Source organism: Mangifera indica, chromosome 18 (genome assembly GCF_011075055.1).
Source record: "Mangifera indica cultivar Alphonso chromosome 18, CATAS_Mindica_2.1, whole genome shotgun sequence".
NCBI classification, from domain to species: domain Eukaryota; kingdom Viridiplantae; phylum Streptophyta; class Magnoliopsida; order Sapindales; family Anacardiaceae; genus Mangifera; species Mangifera indica.
In genome coordinates, this window is record NC_058154.1 from 12811911 (window position 1) to 12825730 (window position 13820).

The following is a 13820-nucleotide window of genomic DNA, read 5'->3' on the forward strand; positions in this document are numbered from 1 at the left end:
ATATTTAAATAATTATTTATTGGTGTTGGGTTGCCTTTATCAACTATTTTCTTAACTAACTAACTAATAATAATAATAATAATAAAAAAGTAATAATGGACATTTGATTTGGGGCAAAATTCATACAACGGTAATATGAACACCACCCGAATAATTTGTTGGATTTTATCTTATCCGAATAATCATTAAAGAATTAATTAATTAAAAAAAAGGCCAAAAGACTTATTCCCATCTAAAGTATAGTGAAATCTCAATTTTTATTTATTAACTTTTAAAAACCTAAATATCCACCTATAATCAATTTTTTGTTAAAAATTTCAATTAATGTTAAGAGGTAAAATTATCATTTAGTAAAATATTAAAGTTTTACCATAATTTTTTTCTTTATATTTAAAAAAGAAAACAAACCTTGAAGGGTTTTGTCATTTTTCAAACTTTAGGTTAGAGGTAAAATGTAAGTTTTTAAATATAAAAAAAAATTTTTAATAAAATTTTAATTTTTTATTAAATAATAATTTTATCTCTAATATTAATTAAAATTTTTAATAAAAAATTGATTGTGGATCGGAGCATAAAGTTAGTGGATGGGATTTTACTGACTTATATGGGAATAAGTCTTTTGGCCTTAAAAAAATTACTGCGCCGTAACACTCGACTCTTTAAACAAGGCTCACTTGCCTCTGTGCAACTCAAAATCCGTTCCCCTTTTTCACCCCGTTTGCCAGCTCATCCTCCGTTGTGTTTTCTCTCTCTTGGGTTTCAGTCCAAAACGCCGTCGTTTCACTCTTTATTTCACCGTCAAATACAGCTCTCAATTCTCAATTCTCAATTCTCATCTCTCTATTACACAGTTTTACACATTTCTTTTTTCTCCCACGACTCTCTCTTATTTTTTCCTTTCTCTCTCTAAAAAAAATTCATTCATGTCGGTAAGTAATCGCTTTCTCTCTCTTAAAGTTTCCATTTTTTTTGCCAAATTAATGATTTTTATTGCAAAGTTTCAATCTTTAGACTTCACTTTTGGTGGGTCTTGGTTTGTTTTTGTTGTTTGATTGAGTGGTTGGTAGATTTTGTTTTATTGATCGATTGGAGCTGGAAAAAAATTTGATTTTTTGTTAGTTTGTGATTTGGTGAAATGGGTGTGTTTGTTTGTTTTTATTGATGTGATCTAAGGTTGATTTGGATGCTATTGAGTTATATGATTAGTGCTGAATTTTGGTTAATTTTTTCTGCTTTCGAAGTTTTTTGTTTCTTTAGCGGCGTTGTGCTTTCTTTTGGTTGGACTTGATTATGTTTCTTTTGTGTGTGTTTTTATACATGTGAATTTTCTGTTGTTTTTGTGCGAACTCTTGAATCTGTTTGAATTTTGAAGTGGAAAATTGGTTGATGTTAATGGGAATTTAGCTATTTTTTTGGTGCTATGAGATCTGTAAAGAGTACATTGATGCTAATAAGTGAAGAAGCATTTAACAGTGAGTGGTAATATGGTAGAGGCAAGTTGAATTTGAAGGCATAAAGGTTTTAAGTTAGTGGGTTGTGATCTGAATAATTTGTGAAGGGCATGTTTGGTTGTTCAATGGATTCAATGAAAAGTTTGTTTCTGGTATTTGATCAAGTGCTTGAATTGAATTGATGTCATGCATGAAGAATTTTTGTAGAATTAAACTGTGTGCACTAACAATGAGTACTGATTTGTGTACTAATGATAACGTATCACTATGTGAGTAGATAATTTTGAATTAATGATAAAATAACATCCAATCATACGATGACATGCCATCATTAATTGTAAACTAGAACTCATTGTTAGTAAACATAATCTTACTCTTTTTCTTATTTGGTCATTTGTATTTCATTTAATCTTTATTTGTGGTTTACATGTCATTATTCTTATTTCATAGTTTGGATTGGACTGTAAAGTTGATTATTCTGGTGATTATAAGTTATCAAAAATCCACGTCTGTGAAGTGACATCTTTTTACTGGACCAAAAGAACCTGTTACCTCACTTACTTGGCTGACAAATAGATGTTTGTAGTAGAATGGTTTTAATCCACACACCTTTATCATGGATACGGACAGTGTGGAACTTAGCTTTTAGTGCTTGCTGTAGTAGTTGTTGTCTTCAGAGTACAAATGTCATTAGTGAACCATAAGTTAGCTATCTTACTATTTCAATTAGGTTTAAATCAACAACAATTCAATTGGATCATTTACTCTGACTGCCAAAAGCATCAAGTTATTTGATAGCCCAAAGAATATTTACTTTTTTATTCAAATGACTTCTTGCTGGCTGTGTTAATTGTTGGCTCTGTTTTTCTGTTCCTGATGATTGCTTATTGAGGGTCTTAATTCTTTATACTTGAGTCAGAAAGTTTAAATTACATGTTTCTCAATCATTAAGCATATTATTGTATGGTTGTCTCATATGGTTTCATCCTGCTGTTAAAACATCTGTTATAGTTTGATACCAATGGAAAATCTTCTTTTCCCTGAACAGGAGAAGGGTCACCCATTGCCTAAATTTGGCGAATGGGATGTCAATGATCCTGCCTCAGCTGAGGGGTTTACTGTGATCTTTAACAAGGCAAGGGATGAGAAAAAGACGGGTGGCAAACCCGAGTCACCTAATAAGGTTGATCCTCCTATTAAGCAGGGAGTGGATCCTGGCAAACCGCAGCCTGTAAGTTCTTCCATTATTTGCCACACACACACACACACACATATATGTTGGGGTAAAACTACCAACAAAACATCTGTTTGCATATTAATGGTTTTGCGATTGTGAAAATGCACTGTTCACAGAAAAAATGGTTTTGCTGCTTCTAGAGCGCAGCTGCAGAATCCTGATGAGGTTCTGCCAGTGTAAAAGCTTCAATGGAAGAGTATGTTCATGTGTAACTGGCCTCATTTTCTCTATTTAAAGAAATATAGGAGCTATAGAGCTGTGATCAGTCCTGCTGGAATTTGTTTCTGTGCTGTAAAATTTAAGTAGTTGTGGGGGAAAGCTGCAAAAAAGAAGGGAAAAAAATTACTGTATCTATATGTACTGATTTTGTGGGTTATTATTGGAAACCAAGCTATTTTCTGTTTTTGCCTTATCTGCTATATGGGCTGTAGAGCTTTTGTTGGTGACATATATATTCTTTATGCTTATCGTATTGGTGAATTGACCTTGTTTGTGAAGCAGCTTTTCTTTTTCTTCTTTTTTTTTTTTTTTTCCAAAAATCCTTATTTGTCAACAGCAGACTCCAATTCTTTAACCTAAAATTATTTGATGTTTCTGTTAATTGAAAAGAATGATCCAAAGAGAGAGTACTACATATTGGTAAGACCATGCCTAGGAATTAGAAGTGATTAAAGTTTTGAGCTTGTTTATAGTAAACAAGTAATTAGGGGTGGATATGAGCCAGCTTGAACTCTGCTCAAAGCAAACACATCATCAGTTGGAGTTGGGTTTTTAGGATTTGAACTGAGTTTGAACTGATCTTTATTCAGATTTGAATCCTCCTTTACAAGTAATAGAAAGATGCAATTCATCTGTGTAGCTACTCAGGTCACCTGTGGCAGTTGATTACAGTCCCGTTTGAAAATGGTAATTTTCATAGCACCAGAAGATCCTGACTTTGGGGATGAACCCAATTTTACACAATACAATTTAAATGATCAATTAAAGTTAAACACATAAGCACCAAATGAATCATTCATCTGAATTTTCATGGCATGGTTCAAGAAATCTTTGAAATATGCAGATTTGAGATCTGCTGCTGTGGCTCTGGGGAATAATTCAGGCTCCTTACTAAGGCCATATGAATAAATATGGATATATATTTCATCATCACCACTGAAACAAAGTATAATTTAGTTTCTGTAAGTGTTGTTTTTCCTGCAGAGAAATCACAGAACAAAAACCAAAACCATGAAACAACAGAGTAGGCTATATGATCCTACTATTTAGTGACTCGACAGTTAAATTAATCCTGCAACTCTGAATGTTTGGAGCCTGATGCTAAATCTAAACTCTGGAGATCCTGAGCTTCCTTTCGAACAGACGGCGAAGGAGGTAGACTTGGAGAACACTAGCACCAACAAGAGCTGTGGATTCACAAAATGCCTTGTAAACTGCCCTCTTGCTCATTGCTTCATTTACTGCATTTCCAGTCAGAAAGACAAACAAAAAATAATTCATGTTGCTTCGAAGACCAAAAACGCAAGAACTAACGCAGTTCTCACAACTTGTGTGCAAACTGATGATCAGGTTGATTACTTTTGCATACAGTTAAAATTCAGAATGAACTATAGCTGAGTCTGTCTTTGGGTGCTATGGTTTTCAACAGTTTGAATAGGCATCAATGAAGAATGAAAGACATCAAACAACACACTGCTGCATCTGAAATTAAACATAAACATAAATAGGGTTTCAATGAATTGATTACATACATATTGCCTGGCGTTCAGTCTCAGCTTCCAGCCAATGCTGTTCAAATTGGATGTTGTAAAGCATTTCTTCCAGTTTTGATATCTGTTCTAACAAGGGGTTGAAATGTTCTGCAAAAAACACATAGTAACTCTAAGTTCAATGTTTTGAGCATAGTTATGAAAACCATACCGGTTAGTCAGACTGATTCGATCAGGGCCTGGTGGCTAGTCCGGTCTAGTTGAATGGACTAATGGCTTTACTTGTTGGACCACTTTGAACCATGGTTCAACCAGGGGTTTACAACACCGATTCACAATTAAACCACTGTTTTACTGTACATAACATTTGCAAACGTTGGGACTCAACCTAAATACCAGCGTTTGAGAGTGATGTTGCAATACCATCAAACCACAAATTCATTTGTGGTATATTAAAAATAACATATTTTTAAATAGTTTTATTTTGGGTTCAAAAGGTCAGACTAGAAAAAACCCAAGCTGACCTTTGCCTAGGTCAAGGCCTGGTCTGATTATTGAAACATTTGTTTTGAAGACCTGAGCAAGAAGAAGAAAAGGATATCCACCAAGGAGCATTTGCTTACCATCTTTTGCATGCTCATCATAGTACGAAAAATGGCCAACATGCACATCAAAGTCCACAGTTTCATGATATGGAGATTGGTTAATAAAGCAGAAACGGTGGACACCCTTGTGATGAGCCACAAAATTAAATTTCTCACTAATTTTACCCCGGATATCCTGAATCTGATCACCACTTGGCCCCTTCACCTGAAAAATTCAAAAGCATTGTCACTGTTAACTCTAGCAGGAAAGTCAGGTAGAAACAATGCCACTATTATTGGGTTTACTCAAAATTTCAACAACAAAAACTATCATATATAAAATGAGCCAAAGTCATTTCATGCCTGCATAGCCAACAACACATAAGCTTAGGCAAATTATTGAGAATCACTAAGCCACAATAAACAAATCATCTGAAAACCCTATAAAATCTAAAAACTGATATGAACCTTGGGAGAATCACACCCCAAAAATTAGTTGAGATTGGAGGGCTCAAAATTGTATAAACCCCACACCAAAAGTCCATACTTTCTAATGTGATATTTAAATCTCATACCTTATAATTGGGATTGTAACATACCCCCCCCCACTCTACAGCTCTAGTGCCTATGTGGGTTAGTTATGCACTAGCTTCCTGCTAACCTTAGGTGAATATTGCAATCCAGTGTCACCATTTGCACCATACAATTGCAATTGGAGGACATGACAGTGAGTTTGATACCAAATGTTATGAACTTTGACAAAATTAAACCTCAAAAACTAATTGTTGAGATTGAAGAGCTCATAACCATATAAACCCCACATCATAATTCCATTCTCTCTAATATGAGACTCAAATCTTATATCTTGTACTCAAAATATTAACAAAAACCTATTCCTTTTAACTAAGTAAACTTTACTACATGAAAATTAACTAATGCATAGTCACAAAATCAACTGAACAAATAAATAGTCTCATTAGAAGAAGCACGAAGCTTACCACAAGATCGACGCCTTCACTTCCACCATACCAATATTTATCACTCTTAATGACAACAAAAGAAGCATGGACTGTATCACCTTCATATTGCACATCATGAGAAAAGCATTCCTCCTTATCAATCACAAACCTAATCCCAAAAACACCTTGTGGGTTTAACACAAGTGCCAAAAGCACAGCAAGACAAAACTCAAGTGCCCTAAATTTCATCTGCAAGTTAAAGAAAAAAAATTTAAACTTTATGAGATTGGATCAAACTTCACAATAACATGCAAAATAATTTGCCAACAGAAGAGACAAGAAGATCCTGTAGAAAACAGACCAAAGATTGTATACGAGATCAATAGTTCACCCAAAATCAGACTATGTCCAACAAAGTCAATATGATTCAATATTTTTATTTGCCATCAAATTGCTATTATACTCATACAAGAGAATAATATGTTTATATATATACTAGGATTATCATCCTTAAACTAAACCTTGCTAGGAATTATTATTAAACCAAACCCAAATAGAATTCTTATTACTAAAACAACTCTTCAAGTAGCGTTTAGCAAGTAGGACCCTATCTGTTACATGATAAGTGGCCGGTAACAGGTAGTTAAACACTGCTCACAGGCTCGGGGGTGCTGAACTCTGGACCCCGCCCAGGGAGCGGATTACCAGCCTACTAACGGGGCATCGGAACCTTATGGTTCATAAGATGAAGCGGTTGCCAATTCAAACAAAAACCACGCCCACAATTTGCTTTAAACAACAAATCAAGTGTTTTTTCCCCAATCTCCACAGAAAATTATAAAAATTTTCAAGCACAAAAGAAAAGAGGGGTATTTCATAAATAAGCATAAAACATTGCCAGATGCGTCAATATATAGAAATCAAAACATGGGATTGATCCCATTTTCTGTTTGGTTGCCAAGAAAAATCAGGACAACAGATAACGAAAATTTGCAAAACACTCATCGCAAGATAGCATATAAATAAACTCTGAAATTAAAAAAATTTAAAGACAAAAACTTGGATCCTAATAATATGAGAGACAAAATAAAAATTGCACCTTTGAAATTGAACCAAATCTTAAGACCCCTCTTTGAAAATTTTGAGCTCTTGAGTTTTGTCAGAGTCGCTATATATTAAAAGTGGTCGAACGTGATTGAAATATAGTTGGACTGGGAACGTTTTTGTCTTAAAAAACAGCTGCGATTCTCTGTGTCCAGATTCACATAACGAAATTTACACCCCACGGGGCTAATCCTTAACTGGTCAATCATACATACGAAGTATGATGTATTTTCAGTCGAGTTACTTTGGACTCGGGTCCACGCCCTTCTCAAATAAGCCGAAATTGAAGTGAAACAAATTTACTTTATTGACCTCGAGCTTTTTCAGTGATTATTTTTTTAATAATCCTTTTTCTCATTCATCTTTGTGATTATTTTCATGTATTAACAATATTATTTATCTTTCTCAGTATTATTATTTATCAATTTGAATTAATTATTTTAAATACGAATCAAATTTAAATTAACTCCTTTTCAAGCTTTACTTATACTATTAATTAAAATTAATTTGATTTGAATCAAACCTAAAGAAGAGTTAATTAGAGATTATTTGAGTATAAAATCGATTTGAGATTAATTAATAGAGAGTCAAATTCAACTAAAAATAATTTAATTTTATAATTGATCTGAACTAATTTGAACTTGAATATTTAAATTAATTTGAACCTAATTAATTTTTTTTATATAATACTTTCCGTAAATCAAATATATTTGAATTAGTTGCACAAAAATTAATTCGTAGATTATTTTATTACAAAGAATATAAATTAAATATAGTTATTAAAATTTTACGAACTATATGATATATATTGTAAGGTATAATATAAGTAAAAAAACGATACGTAGTTGAATTCCTAAGCCGAAGGCAGAAATACAAGATTTTTTTATTTGCATGCAACTTATATAATTCATACTACAAAACTGTAAAAAGACGGGGAAAAGGAAATAATCAATACAAGAATGTGAAACAGGTACAAGCAGACAGAGCTAATACAAGTGATTTGGCAGTTAAAGAGCTTGGTATCTTGCCATTGTCCTTCCTCAAGAAAAGGGCCTGGTACAATGGCCAGTTGATGAGGACTAAAGCACCACAGAGAAGAATCTGCAAGACCATTGTATCATAAAAGCTAAATAAGCCCTGATCTATGATCACTTTCTTCAACACCCCAATCAGGCAGAATAAATTGAGCAATGCAAGAGTTGCTAATACGGTGAACATTGAAGAGGAGGTTCCGAATTCCATCATCTCTTTCTCGTATCGCTGTGAAACATCTTCATCGGCCACTTTGGCTGTGACTACAAATGCTGATTCAGTAAATCCTAGTGACTTCAAAATGGTGTCAATGAAGGCAAAAAAGTAGGAGGTTGTTCTCTTATAGAGCCATATTCTTTGGTCATTCCACCAACCAGGAATTGTGCCACCAGACCACAGAAATTCCACTAGGCTGTAAGCGTACCTTGCAAATATCACATATGCAAATGGTATAATCCATGGACTTGAAAGCTGCATTCATAATATTTGATTCAGATGAATGAAAGTTGCATCCGTTTTAGGCCTTGAAGATTCAAGCAATTTAATTGCAGCTGGAAACGGAAAGCAAAGAGCTCATACCTGTGGAAACAAGGACACCCCTTTGAGAAGACAAAGTGAAGGAACAATGGAGTAATAAAATGTTGCGAAACAGTTGGAAGCCCACAAGCAATAGCAGCAATATGCCAACTGAAGGCCTGGGCTGATTCTTCCATGTGCATACCAAGCAGGGCTGTACTTGGAAAGCAAAATCTGAAAATCACCTTCAGACCATCTCTTGTGCTGCACAAGTGTCTGAGGCAATGTGGTCGGTGCAACGCCTAAGAAAGCTTTCCTTTCTGGATTGTAGTATGCAGATTTCCATCCTCTGCATTGAATTGTTAGCCCTGTTATTACATCCTCAACCGGACACCCGTATTGCAAACCAATCTGCAATCAAGGATAGATTCAATGCTAAGATGTAAACAAATTTGCAATTGTCTATAAAGCTAAAGGATAATCGACAGACCTCGCTTCCCCATTTTGTGTTTTTTTCGTAAGTACAACCTGCAAGGTCCTTTGCTTTTTCTTCTAATTCAAGTGCACTTTCTTGCCTTTTTGCATTTTTGTTTCTCTTCAATTCAATTTTATTTTCCTTACAGAATTTTCTTCCACAGATGATCTCTCTTCTATGGAAGCAGCCAGTTCCAATATAAAGAGGGCCCCCATAGCCATCCAAACCATGAAATTCCACCTTCGAGCAACATAAAAAAATCATCATCAACATCATTCAAAAAAGAAAATGCTCTTTCTGCAATTAGATTCTGGTTCATAATTTCTTACCTCATTTATTACTTTTAGTGAACTACTGTATACGTCATTCTTGGTGATATTTACAAAGTTCTGAGGAAACTGCACATAAGCAATCTCATGGCCCTTTTCTTCATCCATGAAGAAGCAAAGAGCATCTCTCACAGAATGTGAATAGTTTGAGTACATATCACAGTCTACATTAAGAATGATCTCTCCATTGCTAATCTCCGATGACACCCGTATCTGCAGGTATTCAGAACCATCAAACAAGTGACAGTTTTTCAGAAATGAAATCTTGATTTTCATTTAGGTCATATCAATGGATTTACCAGTGCATTCATAGCTCCTGCTTTATAATTATGGAAATGTTGAGGCCTCTTCTCACGAGCCAAGTAGACCAAAGTTGGCAATGCACACCCTTCAATGTCAATGGCCTCTGGATCTCTTCCATCTATTAATATCTACATAAAATTTAAAAAAAAAAAAACAAAGTAAATAAACCCAACAGCTTAAAAACCAAAATGCAGCCATTAGAGGCCATAGTGATTAATTTACTTGAAGAATGGTGTCATGATCAACTCGAGATGAGTATGAATCCCATTGAGAAAATCCTCTATGTTTCATGCCAATATCTTCAGTGATTCTACCTAGCTTGGTTGCAGTTTGGATCCTATTCTCCATGTCTTCATATAGTTTCTACAGTAAAGAAAAGCTATCAGGAAAAAAGAAACTACCCAACAAATTCTTTTCAAGTGTTGAGATTGGAGCTCCATTATTATACCTTGATGGCTGTGAGGTCTTTGGAGGGATTAGCAGCATGGGAGTCTGAGAGTGAGGCAAAATAAGCAGCTGGGGACCTAGGCTCAACTTTGAACTTTTTGCAAAAAGGTATCCAATGTTTGGAGAAGTGAGAGGCCTCCAAAAGAGCATAGAAAGTAAGGTCAGAACCAGCATCATCAGAGAGATACACACTCAGCTTCTCTGGTGGATATTCATATGCCATCACTGATAAAACAGTGTTGATCACCATCATTGGTGGCTCTATCTTGGGGTCTGCTGTGCACACAAATATGTCCACTCCAGGCAAGTCATTTCCATATCTGCTTACTCACAAGTCACAAATAAAGTTTGTATTCAAATATAGCCGCATGTGCATTCAGCAAATGAGAGAGCTGTTCAGGATTGTGATGAGTTTAAATTTACTATAGTAGAAATTCAGTTATACAAGGAATAATAATTCAATCAAGATGAAGAAAATATTTCTTAATAGAAAATGCAAATCTTTATTAGTTTATAAATAATCAAAGAGTTTATGGGAGAAAGTAGCGCTAGATTCAAGTCGAGTTGAATCCAAACATAGGCTAACTTAAATTCAACTTAAATCCTAAATAGTCAACCTGAGTTCACATTAACTGAAGATGGCATTGGAAGTCATTGGTAGGATGAATAGTATTACTAGTGGTGATAATATATATGAATAGTATCACCATAGTGGATTCAAGCAGAGTTAGCGAATTAAAACTCTGGTTTGAATTCAACTCAAATCTAACATAATGCCAATTCAAACTAAGTTGACTCGATCTAAATCTAGTCCTAAGAGAAAGAAATATGTGAGTATCTCACAAAATTTGTCGATATGCAAGGGAGTTTTGGTTAAACATATTTCAGGATACCATTTGTTTGGGGTTTTTGATAGGTATCCTATTTTTGTTAACCTAGTCTTATACATACAAGGTATTGGGGTATTGTTGCTGCACTTTCGAGTACCATATAGTGTGTTGTACTCATGTATTGTTTTGATAATAAGATATTCCTCTCTCTTTCCTAGATATAAGCGGGTTATGCCGAACCACAATAAACATCATGTCTTCTGTGTAATTGATCATCCATAAAACATTCATCAATTCTAATAGGAGTTAAAACACAAAAGAGAAATCAAGCACATGTATGTATGGCTAGTTTTTCTTACGTGCAGAAATCTGATATTGTAAAAAGGTGCAGATGAGTTAGAAAGCTAACTTCAGTAAGACTGTTTCATTAAATTTCAAAGGAGGGGGAGAGAAAGCAAAAGGAACCTTTGAGAGAGCCTATCTTTGAAGGTAACCCTGTAAACTACGTTCCATCGCATGGCCTGAGTGAGGACCCAGTAGAAACCAAACCAGAGCTCAGCAGCAAACATGCCAAACCAGAACCACTTCCCATGTTCTTGGTCATTTGGCAACTGACTTACTCTATAGCCCAAAATCAAACATATCCCCACAAACACAGAAGCTGCAAACAGCCTATACAGAACTCGACCGTTTGCTCTTCTTGTTTCAAACAATGGACCATTCTCACCATTTCCCATTTTTTTCTTCTCTCTCAATTGATTGTAATTTGTTCATCCGCAAGAGTTGACTATATAGAGATGTTGAGCCTCCAGAGTCCAGACCCACTAATATTTTACCGTTTGTTCTTGGTCTGCTCCAATTTGGACTGATTCTAACATTATATAATAACTTGTTATAATTTGTCATGACATCGTCAGCAATTAGGTGTCCAGTTACCTCCGGCTTTCGGGGTCCTGTGTTTGACATCATTGAGTGGCCAAATGACTATGTCCCATCGAGGTGTGATGTAAAATCAATTTTTTTTTTTTGTTAATTATAAAAAATTTAAATATTTATGTATATTTATTATTAAATATAAAATTATTATTTTTTAAAATATTTAAAAAAATTAAAAAATTATTATATTTTTTTAATTTCAAAAATCTAATAATTTTTTAATTTAAAATTTAAAAAAATCAATAATTTTCTCGTAAAATTTATAATTTTTCCTTACTATTATTATTTTGATGAGCAGAGTTTCTCAACCTTTATATTGACATTTCTCTCTTTCACAGAAGATAACAAACCAACGATATACAAATGGAAGAGTGAAGTAAAGTGAATAATATTAAAACATTATCCAATTTATTAAATCTGACTATCATTTTAATATCATATAAGTAAAACTTATTTTAAAATTTTAATTATATTATATTGATATCACCAATTCAATTTAATTAAATGGTTAAACCTTTTCGATCTATCAATTAACCATTTTGATTGGATTAATGTCAAATCTATATCTAAAAATATTATTGATAATAATTATATTATTTTTTAAAAAAAAGAAGAAGGTTGAGTGAAAACTAAATCTAAACTCCCTTGACTAGATATGATATACTAATTGTAATTTTTTATATCCAATTTTTAGATTTGGATTAAATATTAATCTAATTAAAAAGTTGATTAACCTAATCAATGATGTTAATACGAAATAATTAAAATTTAAAATCATATTTTATCCATACATGTCATGTCAGCTCGATGGTCGAATCAGTGCAACTTGATGATGCCGAATTTACTTATAATTTTATAAAACTGAAAAACTGTATGGCAATTTAAACAAGTTTGCAAAGGTCACCGACACGACAGATTGCTCTGTTTTCTTAGTCAACCGTCTAAATTGGCGGACCTTTTTTTTTTTTTTTAATTTATTTTGTTTTTTTGTTATCATTACCTTACCCAAAAGGAAAAACAATTACAGTTCATTAAAAAATTTTAGGAACAGTTTGAATGATTGGGTTGAGTAAAAAAAATTCGGATTTAACCCGATCAATGATATCTATTAATTTTGAATATATATTATTAAATTATATTTATTTTTATAATAATTTAGATTATATATTTAATTAATAATATTTAATTTATAATTTTTATATATAAATAATAATATATTATCATATGATTGAGTATTATTTTATCTTTAATTTTTAATTATCTAATCACATGATAATACGTCGTTATTTAATTTAATAGTTAAATATAGTAAATATAAACAATACTATACAAAATAGATATATAAATAATACATCATTATGTGATTGAATATTAATTTTAAAAACATGATAATCGAGGTATCTCTTTGATAGCTAACTCTCAAAATTGCAATTGTTCTTGCTAGATAAGAGATCTCCGTTGTTCCACTTGCAACTACACATGTCAATTAGATTGAGCCAAATGGAGGCTAGCCCAAAGCTTGAAATTTAGGCTCATCCCATGGGTATTCTAGGTCAGACTATGAGCCTAGATATTAGGCTTATGAATCAGTCTGACTCAATCTATCACTATTAAAAAATTTTAAAAAAAAAAAAAATAAATAAATGGTAGTTCGCTTTTACAGCTTTGCAATTGCTTCTGCCACAAGTAGAAGCCACAAAAGTTGTTTTAATTTTTTTATAAACAATCCAAATCTTTTCTGTTTTATGCATCTAATGTCAAATGAATTCAATTTATTTTAATCATTTAAATAAATAATATGTTATATATATTTTATTTATGTTTATAATTATACAGTATATAAATTAATTTATTTGTATTATATTATATTATTTTTTATTATATAATTACACTATTTTTTTACCATAA

General features: G+C 33.0%; 1 protein-coding gene across 2 annotated transcripts; it reads right to left on the reverse strand.

Moving 5' to 3' along the window:
* Positions 1-3809: 3809 nt before the first annotated feature.
* On the reverse strand, positions 3810-11728 carry LOC123202437 (transmembrane emp24 domain-containing protein p24beta2-like). 2 transcript variants are annotated; one of them, XM_044618382.1, is made up of 12 exons: positions 11442-11728; positions 10148-10466; positions 9922-10062; positions 9696-9827; positions 9397-9609; positions 9083-9307; positions 8656-9003; positions 8050-8547; positions 5980-6189; positions 5021-5207; positions 4440-4547; positions 3810-4148 (listed from the first exon to the last, which is right to left on the reverse strand). In XM_044618382.1, exons 1-12 carry the CDS (start codon positions 11711-11713, stop codon positions 4015-4017), a joined length of 2787 nt encoding a protein of 928 aa, XP_044474317.1. In that variant the 5' UTR covers positions 11714-11728; the 3' UTR covers positions 3810-4014. The 2 variants fall into 2 exon arrangements, with proteins under 2 accessions (XP_044474317.1, XP_044474316.1); XM_044618381.1 differs by lacking the exons at positions 8050-8547; positions 8656-9003; positions 9083-9307; ... (3 more) ...; positions 10148-10466; positions 11442-11728 and adding an exon at positions 7040-7191.
* Between the last annotated feature and the right edge of the window lie 2092 nt (positions 11729-13820).

Bases quoted from the DNA above. Each gene is read 5' to 3' on its own strand.
- LOC123202437 (XM_044618382.1), bottom strand. From the start codon at position 11,713: ATGGGAAATGGTGAGAATGGTCCATTGTTTGAAACAAGAAGAGCAAAC. The intron at 9,308-9,396 runs GTAAGAAATTAT...TGTTGCTCGAAG, and splicing joins CACTAAAAGTAATAAATGAG to GTGGAATTTCATGGTTTGGA. The intron at 9,004-9,082 runs GTCTGTCGATTA...CCTTGATTGCAG, and splicing joins ACACAAAATGGGGAAGCGAG to ATTGGTTTGCAATACGGGTG.